Source organism: Mytilus trossulus, chromosome 7 (assembly GCF_036588685.1).
Source record: "Mytilus trossulus isolate FHL-02 chromosome 7, PNRI_Mtr1.1.1.hap1, whole genome shotgun sequence".
NCBI lineage: Eukaryota > Metazoa > Mollusca > Bivalvia > Mytilida > Mytilidae > Mytilus > Mytilus trossulus.
The window spans coordinates 65831649-65854737 of NC_086379.1; the positions used below are offsets into that span (position 1 = coordinate 65831649).

Genomic DNA, 23089 nt, shown 5'->3' on the forward strand with positions numbered 1-23089 from the left:
GTCATCACAAAATTGAAGTTCTCACAAAACAAGTCTGTAGCACATAGTTTTGTAAGACAAAAATGATTTTGTTATGACAGAATTGAATTTTGTACAAAACCACAAGAGTCCCATTCGGCGCCCCGTAGTGTCGATCTCCAGACACAGGGTACCATATATAAATAAAATCAGTGTTTGTTATTTTGTATCACATTTAGTTCAAATGCATTGAAAAACTGCTAACGAAAATAGGACATGAGCACTTCATGCAGGAGAACATGAAAACATTCATCTGTTAAAAAAGGGGTATAAAAAGGTTTAAACAAGCTCGTTTAAACCTTTGTTAAACACATTTATGCCTTATCTGAATATGACAGTTTCCAATTTTCGAAACACTTTACTATTATGCTTTATATTGCTTTTTCAGGTGTATTAAAAGATTTAGTGGTAACAAATATTAACGACACATCAGCAACAATAGAATGGACACCACCCAATATAGTCAGTGGAATCCTCAACGGTAAATATTCTTAAAATTATAAGAATTAAATAATGTAAAATGTTGTCATTGTTTATATTAAAAGTGGCGCGCACAGTTGCAAGTTATTAAATTAGACACGAGGTATAATATTGCCTCTGGACATCTTTCAACCAGAGAACAGAGAGGAAGGGTAGACGTACCTAAATACCTTTTATATTTTTTAAACATATATCAATAGAATGATACTACGTTTTGGCAAAGTATGAACAAGTTCTATCATTTTTTTTTATTTTAGACTCCCATACCACCTTAAGATATATAAATTATATGTATATTTTTCATATAACAAATTTTAATATACATCAATATGAATAAAAGAAGGTGGGTGATATTGGTCTTTATATACAGCAAAATATCAAAACGCAAAAGTTGTAGTACTGTTTCTGTACTTTATTGATTTATAGGTAGGAATTCAAATAATATTACATGCACAATTTAATTTTCAGGCTACCGCATAAGATTTGAAGAAACAGGTTATCCTAAAACAGGGTTTGGTATATCTGTATTGGTCTCAAGTTTAAATTATACGATTGCTGCTCTGAGTCCATCTACCAATTATACAGTGTCGCTGTTTGCCTCAACTACTATGGGTCGTATGCTTATATCATCAACGACTTTCAGAACCACAGATACTATTGGTTAGTCTTAAGGATCAGCATTTGACGTTATGAGGGAAATTAACCTTATTTAAGAACAGCCATTGATGCATACCCGAACTTTAAACAACTTAAAAAAAAGTGTTGTTATTGTTTGAAAAAAAGACATTACATTAATTTCATAAATGGGATAAATGGCATTTAAACAGATCTAAATGAATATTCGTAATCCCACATGACCCATTAGATGGTCAATTAAAAAAGAAAAGTAAATGAGTAGGGTCTTTTGCCGCCTGAATTTATCTTAAAAAGTTAAACTAAGAGTATGTCAATCCTTTAAGTTATTTCAATTCAAATATGACAGTTAAACATGTTTCTTTATGGTTTTTATATTATAATGACTTTTTCTTTGCAAGACATCAAAATCAAAAACTCTTGAAGAATGCCTAAAATGAAAGTTTTGAGAGATTTTTTTCAAATTTATAGCATTTTTGTCAAAAATGTGTAAGTGAGACATTATAATCCAAAAAAAAAGAAATTTAAGATTTATATGTATTATCTTCTGGATAAAAAAAAAACAATCATTCAATTTCTGTTAAATCAAATCTAGTATTATTATAAATCAAAGTTGACATAATTACAGCTATAACAACGACATGTGATGGCCAACAATTTGATTGTTTAAATGGTAGATGCATTTCACCTCAATGGGTTTGTGATGGAGAGAACGACTGCGGAAACTTGAAAGACGAAGAGAACTGTATAATGCAAAGTAAGGAATAAATTCATAATAAAATACGTTAAAGAAGTCGCGGAATGGAAGCCCAGTAGGAGGGGAATTTGCCAATTATTCATAAATGTAGTCCATTTAAGTCTATGGTTGACGAACGGTCAATGTCCCGGTGCGATTTTAGGGTGTAAAAGTGTAAGGCATATGAATTATATAAGTACATGTATATGAACACTCCCTAACCCTTGTTATATGATGTAGCAGAATTCTAATGTGCTAGCTGAAAATAATATTTTGACCATGTTCCGACTAACCTTTACCAAGTTTTAAGACACTGCATAAATAGTGGATAAGCTTTGATTACCCATGTCTTAAGATTGGCTCGACAGGACATCGATCCTTTGACCTTAAATGGACAGTCGAAAACACTACCCAGAAATCAACAAGGTTATATGAAAGCTATGACAAATGAAATAAAAGTGCTTAACCTTTAACCTTTACGAAGAATGTGCATAGGTGTTTTTTTTTTTTATGTAAGACTGCTTCTAAATTCCAAAATTAAGCGAAAGAAATCTGCATTCTTGGTCAAACTTTCTCGACTTTTAATTTTTACACGCAAACAAGATTGCATTTTCTTCAATGGACTTCATATCATATTTAGAATATACTGTCAGACAATAAAACAAATGAAATAATAATTTTGCGTTACACTATTTGGTTGATTGTAAATGTACGTACTTTCAATGTGTTTTACGAAGAGTTTGATATTTCAGTTTCAGATTATTTTTGTAGAAGTTGAATGTAGCAGTTCAGAGTTCCGATGTGGCAATGGAGGTTGTATTCCTGCTAAGTGGCGCTGTGATTATAATGATGACTGTGGTGACAACAGTGACGAGCAAGGCTGTGAAAATACTTTGTCTGGTTGTGGAGGGTTAAAATATAGGACGGGAACTGAAGGTGATATCAGAGGAAGATATAATCCATTCGACTTCCCTAATAACAGGACCTGTTTATGGGATATTACTGTTCCAGATGACATGGTGGGTATATCATTCACACACGTTTATATACTCACTGAACGAAACAAAAAGACTATGAAATAGAATACAATACAGTATAATAGTTTTAACTAAAAAGCGAACTACGTGTAATTTAAAAAAAAACTTAAATGTGTGGTTGTTCTTTGTGTTGATTGGTACTTTGCTTAATGTGTCTCCTTGGGTTTATAGCAAATCTTAATCTTATCAATTTAATATGATTATATATTTCATGAACTTATCTTTAAAGTCGTTTATATATAATGCCACTTTGATTTCAATATTGAAGTTAAATACCTCGAGTTTATACCAAGTGATCTCTAAAGCTTAATCTGTATGAATGGTTGATTAATTGTTGGTTGAATAACGTCCAGTAGCAAATAGTTCATGCATGTTCAGGACGAAATTAATCTCACTTGTTATAAACCCTATAAGTATCTGTATGTTTTATAAAGTTCAATGATTTCTGATGCTGAAAATGAGAAACAATATAGTTTAGTTTAAGTCAATACCTATTCTTTTTAAAATAATAAAAACAAAATTTAATTTGAAATAAACTACCTATAATGGTTTACTTATTTTGAATTGTTATTTGGATTGAGAGTTGTCTCATTGGCACTCACACCACATCTTCCTATATCTTTATGCAACAACAATATAATTTTGAACTTTTCATTACAGTTTATCAAAATTCATTTTCTACAAAGATTCCGCATTAAAGCTTCTCTGGACAACTGCACAGATAAATTTGTTGCAGTATATCAGGATAATGGAGAAGCGCTAGGTAGGTTTGACTTGTTATGTGGAAATTACAGGAACACGACGGGTACCACAAGTGCAGCAGAATTTACTTATCGTTCCGAAATATATGAGATCATTGTCGGCTCTTTTGTTGTGTTTCTTCTTACTGTTGTTTTCTATATGATGTGCCAGACTGTTATTGTTTTTCGACTTTTTTCCTTTTAACCTAGGTATTGTCTGTTTTTTTCAACAAATTCTGATTTGTTTATCCCCTTAGTATATCCTGCATCGTTTTAAAAATAGATGCAGATATATTCTGAAGTTATCCCTCCATAAAAAAATAGTTAGCAGTGTATTGTGTTGTGTACAATTCTAGGTAAATATTGTGGTAGACAGCCTCCACTTGATATGACAATAGAAAGAAACCATATACAGATTGTTTTCAAGACCATCAATATGACCAGGTCCGAGGGATTCTCAATGCACTGGTCAGCAGTGAATGGTATGTATAGACGATAGTTTTTAATCATAAATTATAAAGGTAAAACTATGTTGTTTAAGGAAGGAAAAAATTGAAATCGTATAATATATTAGTATTTATATCGATGAGATAAAAAATGAGAGTGGGAATTAGAATCAAAACGAAAAACCTTATGATTAACAATTACTAAGTAAATAGAACAACAGAACAACAAACCGAGTAAAGGTGATACATCAATGAGACACAAATCCATCAACAACCAGCTTACATGTTCTCGAAATTTCAGAAAGAGGATCAAAGACGATAAAAGTAAAGGAAACACAAGAGTTTTTATTAAGGAAGAAGAAAAAAGACCTTGTTCATGTTTGAAATACTTGGTATTTAAAGTATTTTGTTTATACGTTTAGTCACATATAATAACCGGCTACCAGGATGGGATTTACATTTTTTTTTTTGCCTTTGCATTACATTGGATTTCGCAATACATTAGATTTTGCAAAAACACTGCATTTTTCAATCACATGCAGAAGATTTTTATTTTATCTGTGTTACTTTGGATCTGCCATACCAATCACCGATAATAGTGCGACTTTGACTTAGTGTTTTTTATTTTGTTTTGATATAATTGAATGCTTATTTCAAATTCCAGCAACTAAAAACAATAGCGGATCAAATCAATTGGAAAAACTTGTTTGTAATCAAGTTTTTACCATCGACAACGCGACTACACATTACATTGATACGTCAGAACTTAATCAAACCATTGACTCCCAATGTGTATGGTTTATAGAAGCACCAAAAGGTTACAGTATCCGCTTCCGGTTTACTGATTTCAATCTAAACGAAGACAGGTATTGTTCACATGACTCTATAGTTATAATGGACGGACCAAATTTAAGGATTCCGTACGGACCATATTGTGGACAGACTATTCCATTGGATATCGTAACCTCATATCATATAGCTAAAATTATATACCAGTTAGATCCTATCAATGGAACCAGTGGGTTTTCTTTGCAGTTTTCTGAAGTTGGTAAGTAATAAACACTTAATCTCGTGAAGATGTCTCGGTCTTGGTCGAATTTTGAACGAAAAAACTTAAATAGCAGATCACAGATCTATAAAAAACAATTATATGAATGTTTTCCAACAAATTAAACCCCACTCATGTGTTGTAATTGTGTACTCTGAAATAAATAGAAAATCTACTTTTGATAAATTGATTATTTGTGAAATACTTTTTTTTTTTTATTATCTACGGATATATTTGTGTTTTTTTTTAATCACTTTAATAAGAAATGTACAAAGTTTATAGAAGAAATTACTAAATGTTTTAATAACTAGAAAACGGCTTTTTCTGGAGATGATTGAATTATCACATTTTGATTTATAAAGGGAATACAAATCTGTATTCAAATATATTTTTATTTTGGTATTTTTAAATTATTTTCTTCCTACAGAATTGCCTACTGCTATACCTACGCTACCTGCTCCAAAGATCCTGTGTGACCATGATATATATTATACAGAACCTGACTTTATTACATCACCAAATTATGGTTACGGCAACTACTATCCTAGACTGCGTTGTTTATGGAGAATATTTGCCCCAAGTGGATATTTAATAAGGCTTCATTTTACATATTTTGACGTAGAATTCAGTCAGAATTGTTTGTATGATGCTTTGACAATAACAGATGGAACCTCTCCATCCGGGGATGTTCTCACTACTCTGTGTGGACAGATGTTCCCGGATGATGTTTTATCAAAGACTAATTCGGTTGTGCTATCATTTGTGAGCGACGATAACAAATCGGGGTCGGGATTTAACATTACTTATACCATTGAAAACAAAACAGGTAAATATTGCTTTCTTTCATAAATAATTAGGAAAGATTTTTGATATACTTAATTTCCGTATTTCATACTAATAAAAAAACCTTACTTTATTAATATGTGTACGTAACGAAGTTGTCGTTCGCAATCGTATATTTCGAAGTTAAGTAGTGCTTAGCAGTATCCATAAGGGTGACTTGTGAACAGAGATATGGTCATGTTTGTCTTCTCACCACTGATAGTTAAACCCTAGAAAAGTGGATTGTCCGATTGGCTGTGCGGGATGTATAAGTACACAGTCACATTCGGTCAGAATGGGGACGTTAAATCCAAAGCCTCATGTAGAGACAATGCACTAAAACTATCTCTATTTTATAACTTTTTTTATATGAGCGTCACTGATGAGTCTTATGTAGACGAAATCCGGGTCTGGCGTACTAAATTACAATCCTGGTACCTTTGATAACTAAATACACCACTGGATCGATGCCACTGCTGGTGGACGTTTCGTCCCCGAGGGTATCACCAGCCTAGTGGAGTTCTTGTTGTTTCTTAATTATTATGTATAACTGTTGATGGAAATGTCCTTTGGTTTTGTGAGTCTTTGTTTACTCCTTGGTTTTGATTGTAATTGTCTTGAAAAACTAAGGATTTTCTTATCCCAGGCATAGATTACCTTAGCCGTATTTGGCACAACTTTTTGGAATTTTGGATCCTCATTTTGATTTGAGCGTCACTGATGAGTCTTATGTAGACGGAACGCGCGTCTGGCGAACATTTTTATAATCCTGGTACCTTTGATAGCTATTTGCTTTCATGTTTGATTTCGGATATTGCATGATATAAGAAATTTTTATAAACTTGTTAAAGGGAAATTCCGCGATTTTTTACTTATCATCTCATTATGTTCATCTTAACATAAAAAACACATTTGCAAAGTTTTAAATTTATATTCCTTCTAATAACGGAGAAAATCAAGTATTTGTAACTTTTTTGGTTGAATTCTCGAGTGGGTCGTGACGTATTAGCCCGATTTATTGAATTCTGGGAAAAAATAAAATCTGTTTAACTCTTATAGCTTATCGACAATATACGTAATTAAAAGCGCACAGCTGACGAATGGTCGAAGTTATTAACCACAATATAAGAATAAACGAAAATGAATATGCATATATGTACCGTTTTGTATTGATTGAATTAAACTCCTATAAAATTATCTCTAGTAATTGTTTTTGAAATTTTAATTAATTATTGTTGAGATTTTTTTCATAAAATATTTATTGAACATTTTTACTGATATTGAACTGAAAATATTTCAGTTCTATTTACCGTTATTGTTTTGATAATCATTTCAATGCAACTAATGTGTGAGCAGAGTGTGTATATTATTTTGTAAAGGTCACTGTATATTTCTCGGCTTGAGGTCAATTCGTTTACCTTATAGCTATTTAGCCGCAGGTGTGAGTTCAAGCGTACACAGGTATAAATGTTGTTATTTGGAAAGGATAAACAGAAAGGATTAGAAAGAGTATATGCTGTCACGATGTAAATACACTAAGATTTAATACACGATGAGAATAAAGATACACTAATTAAATTGTGTAAATTAATTGAAAATAAAATTCAGATTCGTAATTCCGAAAGTGTATAAAAATAAAAGGAAACAATTTTTGATGACTTTCTTAGCGGCAATTGGCGTAAAGATTCAAATATGAAGCAAAAAATAGTAGTTTTAATATTTAATGAAAACTATATGCAATATTACCCAATTTGATATACCATTGTACATCTGTTTGATATCATTGACTTTACCGGAATTTCTTAATTTGTATTCAAATCTGGCTGTGTTTAAATGCTAATAAAACTATTGCAATTTTAAAGTTTTTAATTGACAAAAAAATACAACATACAACATGCATGATTTTTTTTAGTTTCTTTTTAAAATTTTATTCTTACATAATTAAATTCATTTGACAACTTGAATCATTTACACGATTTTTTTGTGAAAAGAATACCAATTATCTAAGCTAAGACTTTTTTTAAAAATTCTATGATAATATTTGTGCAATGTTGAACATGATAGCCGTCATTAATCCAAATAAGTAATACAGTAGTTGTAATAAAAGTTATATTTTAGTCATGCATAACTGATATTGAGGAATTTATAATAGTTCGTCCATACATCGTTGTTCATGAAACAATCATTATTAGTATATACATGTAAGTTTCCTGACGTATAAGAGCCATTGAGGATGAGCTCCAGAGAAATCAGACTAGTGGCGTTTCGTTCGTTTGTTTGTTGGGAAAGGAGAGGAAATGCAACCGCTTGTACAGATTTACCATACAAGCATTTATAGTCAACACAATCAGAAAGAGTTCCCATCGTTAGAAGGGGAATATGAAGGCTTCCAAGAATGAACGAGTGACATGTCTTACTCTGAACAGTTAGAAAACAGACTATCGACATCGACCGCTTGTTCTTGATATTTGAAATTATGATAAAGTGATGAGTTCTTGCGTCTGACAAAAACTAAATTCCTTCATGGTTATATCTTGCCATACGTTTATATTGGTTTGTAAGGTGATAACTCAAAATCGTTATTTGAAAATCCTGTTTGTGAGATGTAGATTCATTTCAATACAGAAATTTCGTCTATATATTTCACAAGTGTATAACACGGAGAAGCTCTGAAGGTCCATTACTCCCATTTTGTTTGGGTGTGAACCATCGATGTTTACAGCAATATCAAAGAATAAGGTGATGATGGTAGAAAGAACTATGGGCGTCATGTGGCAAATATTACATGCATATCGGACAATGAGTTGTCAATCTGTATGAAAAGATTTCCAATACAACCATATTATTGAAAAGGAATGTTTACATGCTATACTCTCGTACTAGTATTACAGGGTTCTTGTGGCGTTCACCTTAGACACACATCGTTTTAACGATGTTTAAAATTAAATCCCGAAATTAATTTGAAACTTTGATACTCAAACGTTTCCCAGCAAAATATTCACATCCCCTGGGGATAATTAGTGTTCGTCCAGTGGCATATATAACAATTGTGATGACGAATTCCTTCCTTTGTTCGAGAACAATCTTATTGAAATATAAATCTGTGATTTTCCTAGGTCCACAGCTTCAATGAACCAAAGCAAAAGTTATATATCGACCTGTATTTAAATCAAATTAGTTCTCTTCTTCTTTTGGTATACAATAGTCTATCATCGACATTGTCTATTTACAACACTTTTACCCCTATTTATTCAAAATATATGTTTTTTTCTTATGTTCAATGTATACATGTATATATTTTAAATTGCGCTATAGTTCCGTAACTTTCTATCCAGTCGTATAAACGAATCGTCGGCAAGTGCGTACATTTTTTTAAATCAATATTTCTGGTCTGTTCCAATCAGTCCTTCACTATTGACAATGACTATATATTACATTTTCCCAAATTCACCCTTGGAGAAAATATTTAAATAGATTTTAATTTCTTCAAATCTTATTTTTTGGGTATTATTTATATTTTTATGAATTATATTCTTTACACCAGAAATGTTATTTATAAACAAGCGTATGAGTTTAGTAATGACAAGTAAGACAGAGTTGTATATTATACATCTGATAGTTCAAAATGGAAAGTTATAAGTTATCAGCAGTGTACACTGATCAATACCTGCAGAAGTGAAACGATGCATGAACTTGCAAGTCCGACAGGAAATCGCTTGAATACCTGGAAGTGTCACCTCACACCCCTCACAATACCTTTGGAAGTAATACCTTTAGCCATGCTTGTGATCAGATGAGGGAAGATCAAAATATATTTGAAAAAAGTTTATTACTTTAAAGAATTATGAACAAATTAGATTTTCGAAAACAATTTTCACGGAACACTTATTTATGATTTCAACTTTGACTTTTCACCTAATTCCAATATCAACAGTTTAAAAACAACAGACCATGGTAATTTAAAAAAAGTAAGAATATTTTCCGTATCAAGTTAGTTAGTCGGATAAAACAACCGTACGATTGACAAGATATCGACACGCAATTACGACTACATCGGTTACTGTAGTTTTGTTTCTTTGTGGTTTATAGACATATCGTTTTTATTTATCGGGAAAGAAGACAAGATGGCGGATCGCAAATAATTGATACTCTAAATTTGAAATCGATGGTGATCGCTTATCTAGCGGAATAAAACTTTAATATCTATGAATTTGAGCATTTTTATACAGAATGAACATAATATCAATTTTTGATTTTTTTGCGAAGTTTCCCTTTAAAAATAAATGTTTAAAAAATAATGAATGAAAAACGAATCTGGCTGGTTTTGCTGATTTGAAAAGTTACTTCAAATGAACATCTAACATAGCTGCTTTTATTTTACAGAAGTTGATAACGGTAATATAGTGGAAGAATTATGTCGCAATGGTACTGTTATGTCAAAAAATGATTCTCAGGGAGAAATATTATCGCCTGGTTATGAACTCGGAAGGAAATATCCGACAAACATAAACTGTTCATGGTTCATTGAGGCGCCAATGGGAAAAGTTATTTCGCTTACTTTTAATGTGAGTGATGATTTTTGCATGCCTATTTAATGTCAACCACAAAGTTGTTATACGAAAAGATATCATTTAAATTTAAAATGGAGTAAACAAAGTAAAAAGAATCATAAAACAGTTTTGCTACATAGATGGAGTCGAGCCGAATGATGCAAACAAACTAGATTTATATATCATGAATCATTTACTCGGGTCAATGTAAAGTGCCAATACTAATCGTCATATTTCAATTATTTGCATTTCTCAATTTATATCATATTATAAAAATCTATCAATATTAAAAATGATAAAATGTGATATGATTGCCAATTATACAACTCTCAGCCAGCGACCAACTTTACAAACACATTACTTCTACTAGTAGGTTTGGCATGATACATTTTTCTTAAAAAGTCCTATACCAAGTCAGGAAATGGCCATAGTTATATTATAGTTCGTTTTTGTGTGTGTTGCATTTGTTGTGTTTCTGTTGTGTCGTAGTTCTCCTCTTATATTTGATATGTTTCCCTTAGTTTTAGTTTGTAACCCGGAATTGTTTTTCTCAATCGGTATATGAATTTCTAAATGCGGTATACTATTGTTGCATTTATTCATTCGTTACCAAAAATGCTTAAAATATCAACATTTGTTGTATACTGGAATCTTAATTTTATTACGCGGCGTTTTCGATAAGACAGCAATCGTCAATCACGGGATTAACGACAGACGTCATTCATTCATCATTGTCAATGGCGTTATATATCACTCAGCATTAAAAATGGTGTAGGATCATTTATCGTACGTAACATTCCCTATAGTGTTTTGGATGTTTTATAGTTTGATATTAGAATACATACATTTGGCTGATTTATTTTTCGTTTATAATGTACACAGGATTTTGATGTAGAAAATGAACGGGATTGTCAGTTTGATTCACTGTCAATATATGACAGGATAAATGGCGTGGACACCTTGATTCAGACATTATGTGGACCGGCATATCCAAACAGATTGACCTCTACCAGTAACCTACTGTTAATGGTGTTCCATAGCGATGAAAGTGATACTAGATTAGGATTTAATATAACATATGATTTTCGTGATCCTGTTCGTAAGTTTAGAAACAAAACATATTGTGTCTTTTACTTGTTTTACTCAATGGTTTATATGTTTAATTAAGAGTGGATATATTGCTGCTTAATTTGATGACAGTACGCACATCGCATTCAGTTTTATTTTGAAGTGAAGTTTTTTGTTGCGACCGGAATAAATACTCTTCCGAAGTAACTCCAATTTAATATTACGGAAAGAACTCGAGAGGTACTATCGTACTGGAAAAAGAAAACATTGAGATTGACTGAAAGAAAAAAAACGAAAGTACAAAAATACAAAAGTACAAAATTTTAACCGATTGCAAGTGAAACATTGTAGTGTAAGACAAGCTAATTTGTGATTTTAATTATTTCCAGCTTCTTGCTTGTCGTCAGAGTTCAGGTGTGGAAATGGTAACTGCATCGATTCTTCATTGGTTTGTAATAACGTATCTGATTGTAGCGACGGAACAGATGAAATAGTCTGCAGTAAGGAATTAAAATCATTTAATGTTTTCCCCCAGTTTTCATGATTACTTTTAATAGGGTTTATTTTACATATATTAAACACTTTGTCTTTGTTAACACTTGATAATATTTAGGTGATGAAGCTAGTTGCGGAACTGAATGCTTTGTGTTTTCAATTGCTTTAGTTAAGTTAATATCCTCCACCCTCTTTTGTTTTAATTGAATCCCATTATTGTGGTGTTGACGATGCTTGTTCACAGTGTTGTTTAGAATTCTGATGAACTGTTATAGTTGACAATTAATCCACAACATTGCAATTGTAGTTGGCCATGGTTCTCGTTACAGGTTTGTATGATAAAAATTGTGGAAAACCATCTATTCAAGCAGTAAACGTAGATCACAGAATATTTGGAGGACAAGAAGCTAAGCCAGGAAGCTGGCCGTGGCAGGTTTCGTTAAAACATGACGGTGATCATTTATGTGGTGGAACTCTGATTCACCCCGAATGGATAGTTACAGCGTCACACTGCTTTGAACAGTTGGTGATTTCTTATACTACTAAATTTTTATAAGTATTTATTATGTTGCATTTAAGTCAAAGAAAAATCACACACGAAAATAAGCACATTGATAAAATCACGCTGGTGATACTATTGTTAGATGATTTTATACTGAGATTGTACATACCCGACCAATGCACGACTATTCCTAAGACCCCTATACGATCAAGTCGATCCGGTCTGGCCGAGATTAGACTGAGATAGAGTATAGTTGATTTGGTCTGGCTATCGTGTATAAATCGTGAATTGGTCGGATTTATCGAATAAGTATTCAATTATAGTGGTCGGATTGGAGTCGTGGTGGAGTCACTAATGAGTCGTGAATGGTCGAGTTAAGTTCGCGTACAGACGGATAGCAGTCGGGTAGTAGTCGTAATCAGGCCGATCAAGAATTTAGTCACGCTTGGTCGTGGAAATTTGGACAATTGGGATCATAGAGTTGATCTGATCGGCAGTGTGAACCTAGCTTTAGCATTAGCAATATATTTATGAGTTCGTTCATTAGGGCCGATCGCTATTTGTTGGACGTAATGCTTCTTTGAAATGTACATAAAGTTGAAAATGAAAGTTTCATTCGCCATCCTACTTTATGTCTAATCGTCGTTTTATATGATTCATATCATAGGCTCAGTAATATCTTATACAATTTCATAAAGCAGCATTGAACTACTATTTCAGGTCGTTATTCCATTAGCTAGAAAATATAGAGGCCGTTATTATAATAAGAAATAACAAATACTAGTATACATCAATTCAACATAAATGCTGTCTTTTAATTTTCTCATTTGATTTTGAATAGAAATTATTTTCAAAGTATATACATTGTTATTGTTCGTACGAATGTCTAATTTTTCCCTTTGTGTTTGTCTAGTTATAGATCAACAAAACACTGGACGGCAAATCTTGGAGAGCATCACATGTACAAAGACGATCCTGGTGCGATACAAGCGGCGGTTAAGACCATTATAGTACATGAACATTTTGAGACTGTCAGTACTAATAACGACATAGCTTTAGTTCAGCTTCAGATAACGCTACCCCTGAATGATAAGATAGATACTGCATGTTTACCACAAGTTATGTTCAAACCAGGAACTCTCTGTTATGTGACTGGATTTGGAGAAGTTTTAGGTATACAGATAATACTTTTCAAATTAAAAAATCTGTATTACGTGATTAATGACAGTCCTTTCTTAAATTCTTCATTTCATTCATTTAAAATGTAACTATTAAGTTACAGAAGTTCGAAGATTTTTACTCTTATAGACCATTAAATCTCTGTTTTTGTCTCGATTGAACGGATAGTAAAATGTGCAAAGAAGGACATGGTATAAAGATCTGTTCAGAAGAACGAAAACACATATGGAAGTAAAATGATACTAAATATGCAATTTTAAGTAACACTTTATCAAACAAATTTTGTCTATTCAATTCAACACTCATACAAATATATGAAATTATGAATACAAGTATATGTAGAGTACTGAATAGTATGTGTCAAGAAGACAGCAGCCAACAAAATACTAAGTAAGCAGCCAGAATGTGTGTGTCAATGAAGTAACCATTAAACAGTCTTCGTGAAATGTCATTGCCAAGTAAATCCCTTTGGAGTGGATTTCAAATATTTTGGCCACGAGTATCACTGAAGAAACATGGATTGTCGAAATGCGCATCTGGTGCAGGAAAATTGGTACCGTTAATGTTATGTTAAATGTTAATGTGTGTCATATTGCAAAATAGTTGCTCTTATCTCCGAAAAGAATGTTCTCTCAGTACATGCAATTGATTTTGAAATTGGAGTATGACATACACTCGTTGTGACCAGTTGTTTGTGAATGTAGTATTTGAATGTTGCACCCTGTATTTTTTATATAAAAGTGATAAAACCTTTGTTGTTGTTGTTGTTACGGGTATTGATAAAATGTTTTGTATCTTTATTTTAGGCACGTGTTGCCCGTTTGTACTGAAGCAAGCAGCAGTGCCAATTGACGACCTAAATAGTTGCAATGTAACATCAAATTTACATGGACAAATTACAGAAAATATGTTTTGTGCAGGGATAGGCGGGAATGATGCCTGTAATGTAAGATTTGTCGAGTAAAAATATTTTGTCTCACGACTTTTTAAGAATCAGCAACTATTACAGTCATAATAACGTTCGATAACTCTGCATGCATTGGTTCATTTAGGATTATGTAAAATTTACTGGTTACCACTTTCCGCTACCATTGCTTTATTACGACAGCCTCTCCTTATTAGTGAAAGGAGTCGACAGTTTATTGCTTTTAAAAAACTAAAGCTGCTCTGCGTCGGACGCGCCTCGTCCCTAGCGGTACTTGAACTCATAACATCAATATTGACTTATACGAAGACCATTCGCACACTGATGCTCTTCGACGTTATTGTGTTTCAGAAATCATGTACCACACAAATACAGAAATTCTTTTTTGAAAAAAAAAACACAATAAGAGGTAAATAAATAATGTTCACTGCTTTCAGGGTGACAGCGGCGGACCATTGGTTTGCAAAGACAGTGATGGTAAATGGGAACTTTCTGGTGTAACATCTTTTGGCATTGGTTGCGGTGGTTAGTATCTACTTTACATACATTTTATATTGAAAGCCGTATAATAATGTCGTTTCTGGCAATACATTCTCAACAATTCATTTGCATTTCACGATATTTCACATTTATATCAAAAACTAAGCCCACAAGGTTGTTTTTTTAAATTGTATTTTTTCTTATTATGAAATTTAATAATTTTTTGTTAGTTTGTGTGATATATCATATTCCAAGTTTATCTTGTATATTAAATTTCTTGTAAGACCTATTTTTGTTTCAGATCCAAATTCTCCAGGAGTGTATACAAAAGTTAGCAACTACATCTCATGGATACACCAGAAAATTGCAGAATATTCATAAAAATACTTTCACATTATTATTCAGTTTTGTATTTATTAATTATTGTTGTTGTTGAATAAAATATTTTACTTCACAGATGCATCTTAGCGGTCAAATTACGAAATCACGGTCGACATAAATGAATAATATATATCAATTAATGTATCCCTTTCCGTCTGTTCGCCCCTCCGGATATCGATACATGATTTGTCTTCTTAATAGGTCGTGAAAATCAAAATTTTCTCCAAATTGGAGATAATATCATAATAACGCTGGATTTTTTTGTTATCGAAAACATATTTGTTGCTTTGGTGGATTGATATTTTAACAAACAGTCCGTATTCCCGCAAGTTATTTACAAGGGTTTTCAATTTATATTTTGGGTATGAGCATTTCTGATGAAGGCAAACCCAGATCGGTTCATTTTCGATTCTTCATGGATTTACAAGATTTGAAAATTGATGGAGACGTTTTTACATCCACTTGGTCAATGGCACTGCTAAGGGAATTTTCGGTACCGAGATAACCACCAGTCATGCTAAGTGGGTTTGAGGTTGTATATGACTAAGAAAAATGATATCAGCTTCCACATATGAAAGCCGATTAAAGAATAATTATTTTCAAAGATTTATTCAACAGTCTATAAGCATAATCATTCAGCCAACACGCTCTGTTGAATGTTCTGGATATTGATTGAAATTAGTCATTAGTTTGTCTCTCACTTTACCACATAAATTAATTTTGATTTTGTTTTAAATTACAAATTTACCATCCGAGGGCTAATCAAAATTTTTACATACATAAACAACAGATGGAATATATGTAAAATATATATGATGTCCGAGGAACATAATTGTTGAAAAGGTCATTTTCATTGACATTGTCCTGCTTTTGGTGGCATACTTATTTTATAAGCCGTAATGAACAACACCACGTTAAATACGGATTTCTCGGACATACATTACAAACATGTTGTATTTGTTCTCGACGCTCTTCTAATGCTTCCGACCATATTTGGAAACAGCTTAATTCTATACTGTGTTTTGACATATCCGAACCTGAAAAGAAAGATTTATGGCTTAATAGCAAATTTAGCTTTAGCAGATTTGCTGATTGGATCAATATTATTTCCATATGAAATGGCAGCCATATTAATTCCAAGCTTAGATCGTCGAAAGTATTTGTGCATATTCAAACATTCGCTTTTTACAACCTTAATCGGTGCGTCAGAGATGAACCTCTTTTTGATATCAATGGATAGATACTTCTCAGTTTTACACCCTCTGAAATACCATACTTCCTTTACAACCGGAAGACTCAAGCGGTACTGTGCCATTGGTTGGACAATAACAATTATTTTGGGAATATTGCCGTTTTTCGGTTGGAACACTTGGGAATTGGAAACACCTTGCACGACAAAGTTTGTCCATTCTCCTGGTTATACCACATTGATTCTAACTTTTTACATACTACTTATAATAATTGCTATGGCATTGTATATATTAGTTGCCAAAAAAGTGTTCAAGCATCTACATTCAGAGGGTTGTGTCAAATCTAATGATATTAATTATTTGAGGTCAACATCTAAGTTTACCAAAAACATTGTGAAGACTGAGATTATGATCGTGGTTCTTGGAGTGTTTGCATTGTGCTGGAGCCCGTATTGTGTCTTAGTGATTTTACAAACGTATTTTATAGCTCCTAATGATAACTTAGAAAGAGTTGAAAAATATTTATTGCTTCTCGGCCAAGCTAACTGTGGTTTAAATTGGATGATTTACGGAATAAAGAATAAAACAATGAGAAACGCGTTCAGACGTACGCTTTGTCATCGCTTTCCTAGAAAATTGTCTATGAGAAGAAGTTATGAATCTAATAGGTCCACCAATGCATTATCAATTCAGGAATCGTCTAACATAGATGTTTCCAAATTGTAAAATCAAAGTTAGTTTATTTTCTGCTTCTTTAGATTTAGGAAATATTGAACTGAATACTAGTAGCTAGCTTGTTATGTATGTATATATTCTTGTTTGTAAGTACATTGTAGGTAAAGCTGTAAATTCAGTGTTTTATTTATCTGTAGTTAACATGATTCAAACATTCCCCTTCTGAAAAGCATTTAAAAGCCTACTACGATCATTATATAATTGTTCGGAACAATGCATCACAAACAGTTATACATTTTAAGTACAAGATATGTTAACTTATGATATTTGGTTGTATATAAATTGTTGTTAACTTATGATATTTGGTTGTATATAAATTGTTTTGTTTAAGAGTCAGCAGATACAAGCTTTCGGGTGCGAGATTTTCTCCCTGTGTTGAAACACCATTGATGACAGTTAGCTTTTTTTCTGCCCTTTAGTCGGTTTGTTGTCTCTCGGACATATCCCCCATTTCCATTCTCAATTTTATAACAAAGTAAGCCCACTATAATATGTGTCAACTTAAATTTACAATGATGTTAATTTCATTCAATTTAAGAAAACCCTATGATACTTCGATATAAGTATACATACTCACATAGATCTAACATTTGATGTGTCGGATATCATGTTTTTACATAAAATTACTCAGAATTAACAATTATTAACGGTATCAATATGAACCCAGCTTTGTCCTGATTGTTTAATTTATTCCTTGAATGTCGTCATTATTTTTAAAATACGCCGATAAAATACAAGGAAAATCATGATAACTTTCATGATCTTTCATGTGATTTCATTCCAAAATTAGGGAAACCTCTGTTCTGATCGATTCTCCATTGTCCGGTGATTTCGCGCATGTCTGCCAAAAATAGCTTATTTTAAATAAAAGAAAGATTATATACTACAAAATAAAGCTGAGGTTGAACCAAATACTGCCAATGATGCAGAGCAAATACTATTTCAATATGATATAAGTTTGACCTAAATAAAACAAATTTTATCTAATGATGTATTTTTTTTTAATAGAAATTGGCCAAATATGGCAAATCACAGGATTGCAGATATTAATCAACTCTTGAACTAACAATTTTTGTTATCACTTCGGAAGGCTATTTACACAATAACAAGAACGATTGTGTTTGTGTTACGGTGTTGATATGACAAAATCAGCTAATGCGCGATATCACGGGCCGCGCGGACACCGGGGACTCCACTGTACATAGATTTACATTATAAATAGTCACGTCTCTTCTTCATCAATTGACCTTTGCAAATGCAGTAATCTATATATACCACATGTCCTTTTATTTTTGACATGATGACTACATTTCCCTTTAGGAATATTTGTCCTTGACCTATATATATCATTGTTAACTTATCGATTACGTATCTCTATGGTTTTAGATTTACAACCCTGACGACATACTATCAGTTTGAATGCTCCCCGTATATTTCTATTTTTCAATCCGTAAATAATCCAGTTAAATGCAGAACTAAGAAGAGCAAGTAGTCCACAATACATTTTTGCCTCCAATAGATCGTTGTTTATATTGGGAATGAGAGCCTCTAAAATGATAACTATTCCATATGGAGTCCAACAAAGAACAAAAAGACCTAAGATCAAGATTAGGATTTTTGTCTTTTCAGCTGATCTCGTTAGTCTTTGTGTGGAAAAATGTAGGATATCGTTATTATTTTCGCCTCGCTTTCTTTCATCTAGATTTCTAAAAGTCGTGATTACTACTTTTATAAACAAAAAAGCTGACATAATAACGGAAAGCATGTAAATAATAATACACATTTTGTTAAATATAGGTGGTAAAATGTCTGCCCGTCTCAGAGTACACTTTGCAGATGTATTCCACCAAACTATAGGTAATGATGCCAAAATGGTAGATAAAAACCACGAAGCAGCAATAGATACTATTAGCCATTTGTTGGAAAGCTGCATATGCCATAAGGGATAAACAATAGCTGCATATCGTTCTAGTGAGAGAATAAACAAGTTGAAGATTGACGCTCCTACAAATTCCTGCATTAACAAAGTTCTGAATAAGCATGTTAATTTATCGGTGCGCATTGGTTTATAGTTCCAGAATATTATATCATACGGTATGAATATAAATCCAAGTAATAGATCAGAAACGGCTAAATTGGCAATTAAAAAATTACTTTTTGTATGAAATTTTTTGTATTTTAGAATACTGTAAATAAGAACACTATTACCAAGTACTGTTGGCAAGAGTATAATCCCTTCCGTAATGCACATCAAGTACACAAAACGCTCAATAACACTTTCAATGTCGGCCATTACTATAGCACTAAAAACAACAAATATCTAACAATTTCTCTTGACAAAATCCTCCATAAACAATTCGACCAGTAATTAATTTTTTAATTATTGTGTTTCTCTTCTACATTGTATATATTTATACAATTATATGATATTGTCGCGGACAAACGGAGTCCATATCATATTAAAAGCCTAACGGCAAATGTTTGGTGATTAATCAAATGATAATATTTCACACTATGACTATGACAATTTTAGTGTTAATTGATAACATTTTGTTTTGAATATACATTAGTTTGGTACATTTTCCTTTCCGATCATTACACGTATTGTGTGTTTGTTTGAGTGTTTTAATGGAATAAAGAACTAATTGAGACAGTCAGGAGGACTAACATCTCATATGTCTTAGCATCAATTGCAAAGAAACTTTTCGGTGGACGATATCGTAAACAAGCTTCAATTGAATTCTTACATGGAGAAAGGGGGAGGGGTTAAAAAAAACACCATAAAACGACAGGACCTGAAATTTTGAGTTTAAAATTCCAGTAAGGACAATATAATAATAATTTTCAGATAAAGGCAACAATAGTATACCGCCTTTCGAAATTCACAAATAGACTGAGAAAAAAACATATCCGTATAATTGTCGTTTGTTTATGTAATATATACGTGTTTCTCGTTTCTCGTTTTGTTTATATAGATTAGACCGTTGGTTTTCCCGTTTGAATGTTTGGAGCCCTTTATAGCTTGTTGTTCAGAGTGAGCCAAGGCTCCGTGTTGAAGACCGTACTTTAACCTATAATGGTTTACGTTTTAAATTGTTATTTGGATGGAGAGTTGTCTCCTTGGCACTCACACCGCATCTTCCATTTATCTACAAACAAAAACTGAGGGAAACACATCAAATATAAGAGGAGAACAACGACACAACAGAAACAAAACACTAAAACGTAACACACAGAAACGAACTATTATATAACAATGGCCATTTTCATGACTTGATACAGGACATTTTAAGAAACCTGGTTTTGCGGCTAGCCAAACCTTGCGCTTTTATGGGAATGTTAAATATAACATTAAAATGACAACATTACATGACAGGACTACAACTACAAACAAGAATGTGTTTATAATACACGGATGCCCCATTCGCGCTATCAATTTCTATGTTCAATGGACCCTAAAAATGGGGGGAAATCTCTAGATTGGGATTAAAGTTAGAAAGATCAAATCATGAGGAACATGTGTATTAAGTTTCAAGTTGATTGGACTTCAACTTCATCAATAACTTCCTCGACCAAAAACTTTAAGCTAATGCGGAACGGACGGACGGACGGACGAACAGACGAACAAACGGACGAGCAGACCTACAGACCAGAAAACATAATGCCCATAAATGGTGCATAAAAAAATAAAGAACAATCAGGACAACGAAAAACACAAAAAAAAAAGATTACTATGGGACATTTTGACATGCTAATATAAATAAAAGGTACCAGGCTTATAATTTAATCGCCAGGCGTGCTTTTCGTCATCATAAGACTCACCAGTGACGCTCGGATCAAAATAGTAAAGAAAGCCAAACAAGTACAAAGTTGAAAATCATTGGCGACCCAAAATTCTAAAAATTGGTGCCAAATACGGCGAAGGTTAATAGATAATATCTATGCCTGAGATAAAACAAATCCTTAGTATTTAGAATAATTATTACTTTTGCAAACAGTAAATTTATAAATATGACCATATAATTTATGTTCATGTCAATACCGTAGTGGTGACTTACCACATAATAAAAACTAACACGTAAATCAAAAAACGAAAAAACATAAAACAGTGCAATGTAACCTTGCATTGTCACCTACAGAATAATGCTACGCTACAAAATGACGGATATAAAAAAAGAAAAAAAGAAATTTAAGGTGGTATGGGTGTCTAAATTAAAAATGATCGAATTTGTTCATACTTTGCCAAAACTTAGTTTTTATTGATATATGTTCAAAAATATAATAAAAATGATAAATCACCGCGCATTTTTTTAAAACTACAGGTTGTGACAAAATGACACATTTTGTATGGACTATACAGGAAAAACACCGTTATGTTATCAGAAGCTCAACTAAATGATAGAATTGTAAAATAAAATATGAGAAGATAGTTTTTAAAAAATAATTTGAGAATATAAAAAGGAAAGGTAGGGTCACCGTGCGTTTTATCCGGCAAAATATGAAAAAGCAAAATTTTAGGTAGATTCCTTCAGAAAATGTACTATTTCAGTATTACCTGCCTTTAAATTGCCAATTTGAAATCATTTAAAAATCAAGCAAAATCAATCTACTCTTGTAAAAATATTTGAAGTTTTAAGTTATAATCTTATAATTTGTTCTTCTAAATGCAGTTTAACATTAGTTTTCTGCATTCCTGGATCAAATTTTGCTTACTTGATTGAAAATCTATACCTTAGATTATCTTTTTTTTACAATCCAAGAAGGCAGAAGACACCCACACCACCTTCATTTTTTTTTATAATAATTTTTGTCCTCAAATTTATCTTTTCTTTCGGTTCTTTCGTTCGGTACTTTTAAAAGACAAGATGGCTTTAATGGTAAACAACAATCTAAGACGTGATAAAAATGTCCTTAGTTAGTTTAGACAGAGACACATCGTATGAATCAACCAATTCGTGATAATGTCCATAACATTTTTACAGAGTGTCATTTTTAATTGTTCCTCCTCAAAACTTTGTAGGAACAGTAAGGAGAACACTCGAATACTGCAATTGGTATTTATACATTATTAAACACGATATGTTTACTGGCTGGTGATATACAGATATTTGCTTTCTAATTATTACTGGTTGAAGAACATAGCAGGAATAACTTGTAATGTTGGCTTGCGTCCTGATCAAGTCAGTCTAGAATGCTTTTGTTTCTAAGGGTTCCCACAATAAATGATAAAATATGTTCTTTTCATTTAAAAAACGTAGAATCGTCAAGAAAGTATATGTCATAAAATATTTTTTTCAAATTTGTTTAACTTGCTATTTTATCATTTTTATTTTATCAACACTACTGCAGGGCTGCCAAGTCTTCCGCATTAAGCGTGAGTTTATGCTTTTTTGCGGCACTTTCCTTTGATCTATTGTTTTTCCCCTTTGATCTTCAATTTTGGCAAAATCTCACGCATTTGCTTCCTAAAAAGTTGACATAACTGCTACTGCTGTATGTTGAATTAATGTCATGCATATGTGGTAAACAACTGGAAATATTATAAACTTATGCTGCTAACGTGTCTAAACTGACTTGATGATTGTTCCATAGAACTTTCAGTTGGACGGCTTCTCCATTTACAT

The 23089-nt window shown here is 32.4% G+C and overlaps 2 protein-coding genes across 2 annotated transcripts in view; both read left to right on the forward strand.

The window, feature by feature from the left end:
• The window catches only part of LOC134726599 (cubilin-like), a 34315-nt gene extending 18702 nt beyond the window's left edge, over positions 1–15613 (forward strand). Inside the window, exons 20-35 of the mRNA XM_063591010.1 lie at positions 407–499; positions 967–1158; positions 1760–1888; positions 2639–2886; positions 3565–3667; positions 4001–4126; positions 4755–5138; positions 5566–5964; positions 10344–10525; positions 11393–11609; positions 11968–12078; positions 12403–12595; positions 13489–13748; positions 14561–14700; positions 15117–15204; positions 15461–15613. Coding sequence (XP_063447080.1) covers positions 407–499; positions 967–1158; positions 1760–1888; positions 2639–2886; positions 3565–3667; positions 4001–4126; positions 4755–5138; positions 5566–5964; positions 10344–10525; positions 11393–11609; positions 11968–12078; positions 12403–12595; positions 13489–13748; positions 14561–14700; positions 15117–15204; positions 15461–15540 — 2945 coding nt within the window. The 3' untranslated portion in view covers positions 15541–15613. The remainder of the gene's footprint in view (positions 1–406; positions 500–966; positions 1159–1759; positions 1889–2638; positions 2887–3564; positions 3668–4000; positions 4127–4754; positions 5139–5565; positions 5965–10343; positions 10526–11392; positions 11610–11967; positions 12079–12402; positions 12596–13488; positions 13749–14560; positions 14701–15116; positions 15205–15460) is intronic.
• Positions 15614–16430: 817 nt separating this feature from the next.
• LOC134727218 (probable G-protein coupled receptor No18) lies at positions 16431–17671 on the forward strand. The gene has a single exon (XM_063591598.1). It carries the CDS (start codon positions 16440–16442, stop codon positions 17454–17456), a length of 1017 nt encoding a protein of 338 aa, XP_063447668.1. The 5' UTR covers positions 16431–16439; the 3' UTR covers positions 17457–17671.
• The last annotated feature ends 5418 nt before the right edge of the window (positions 17672–23089 follow it).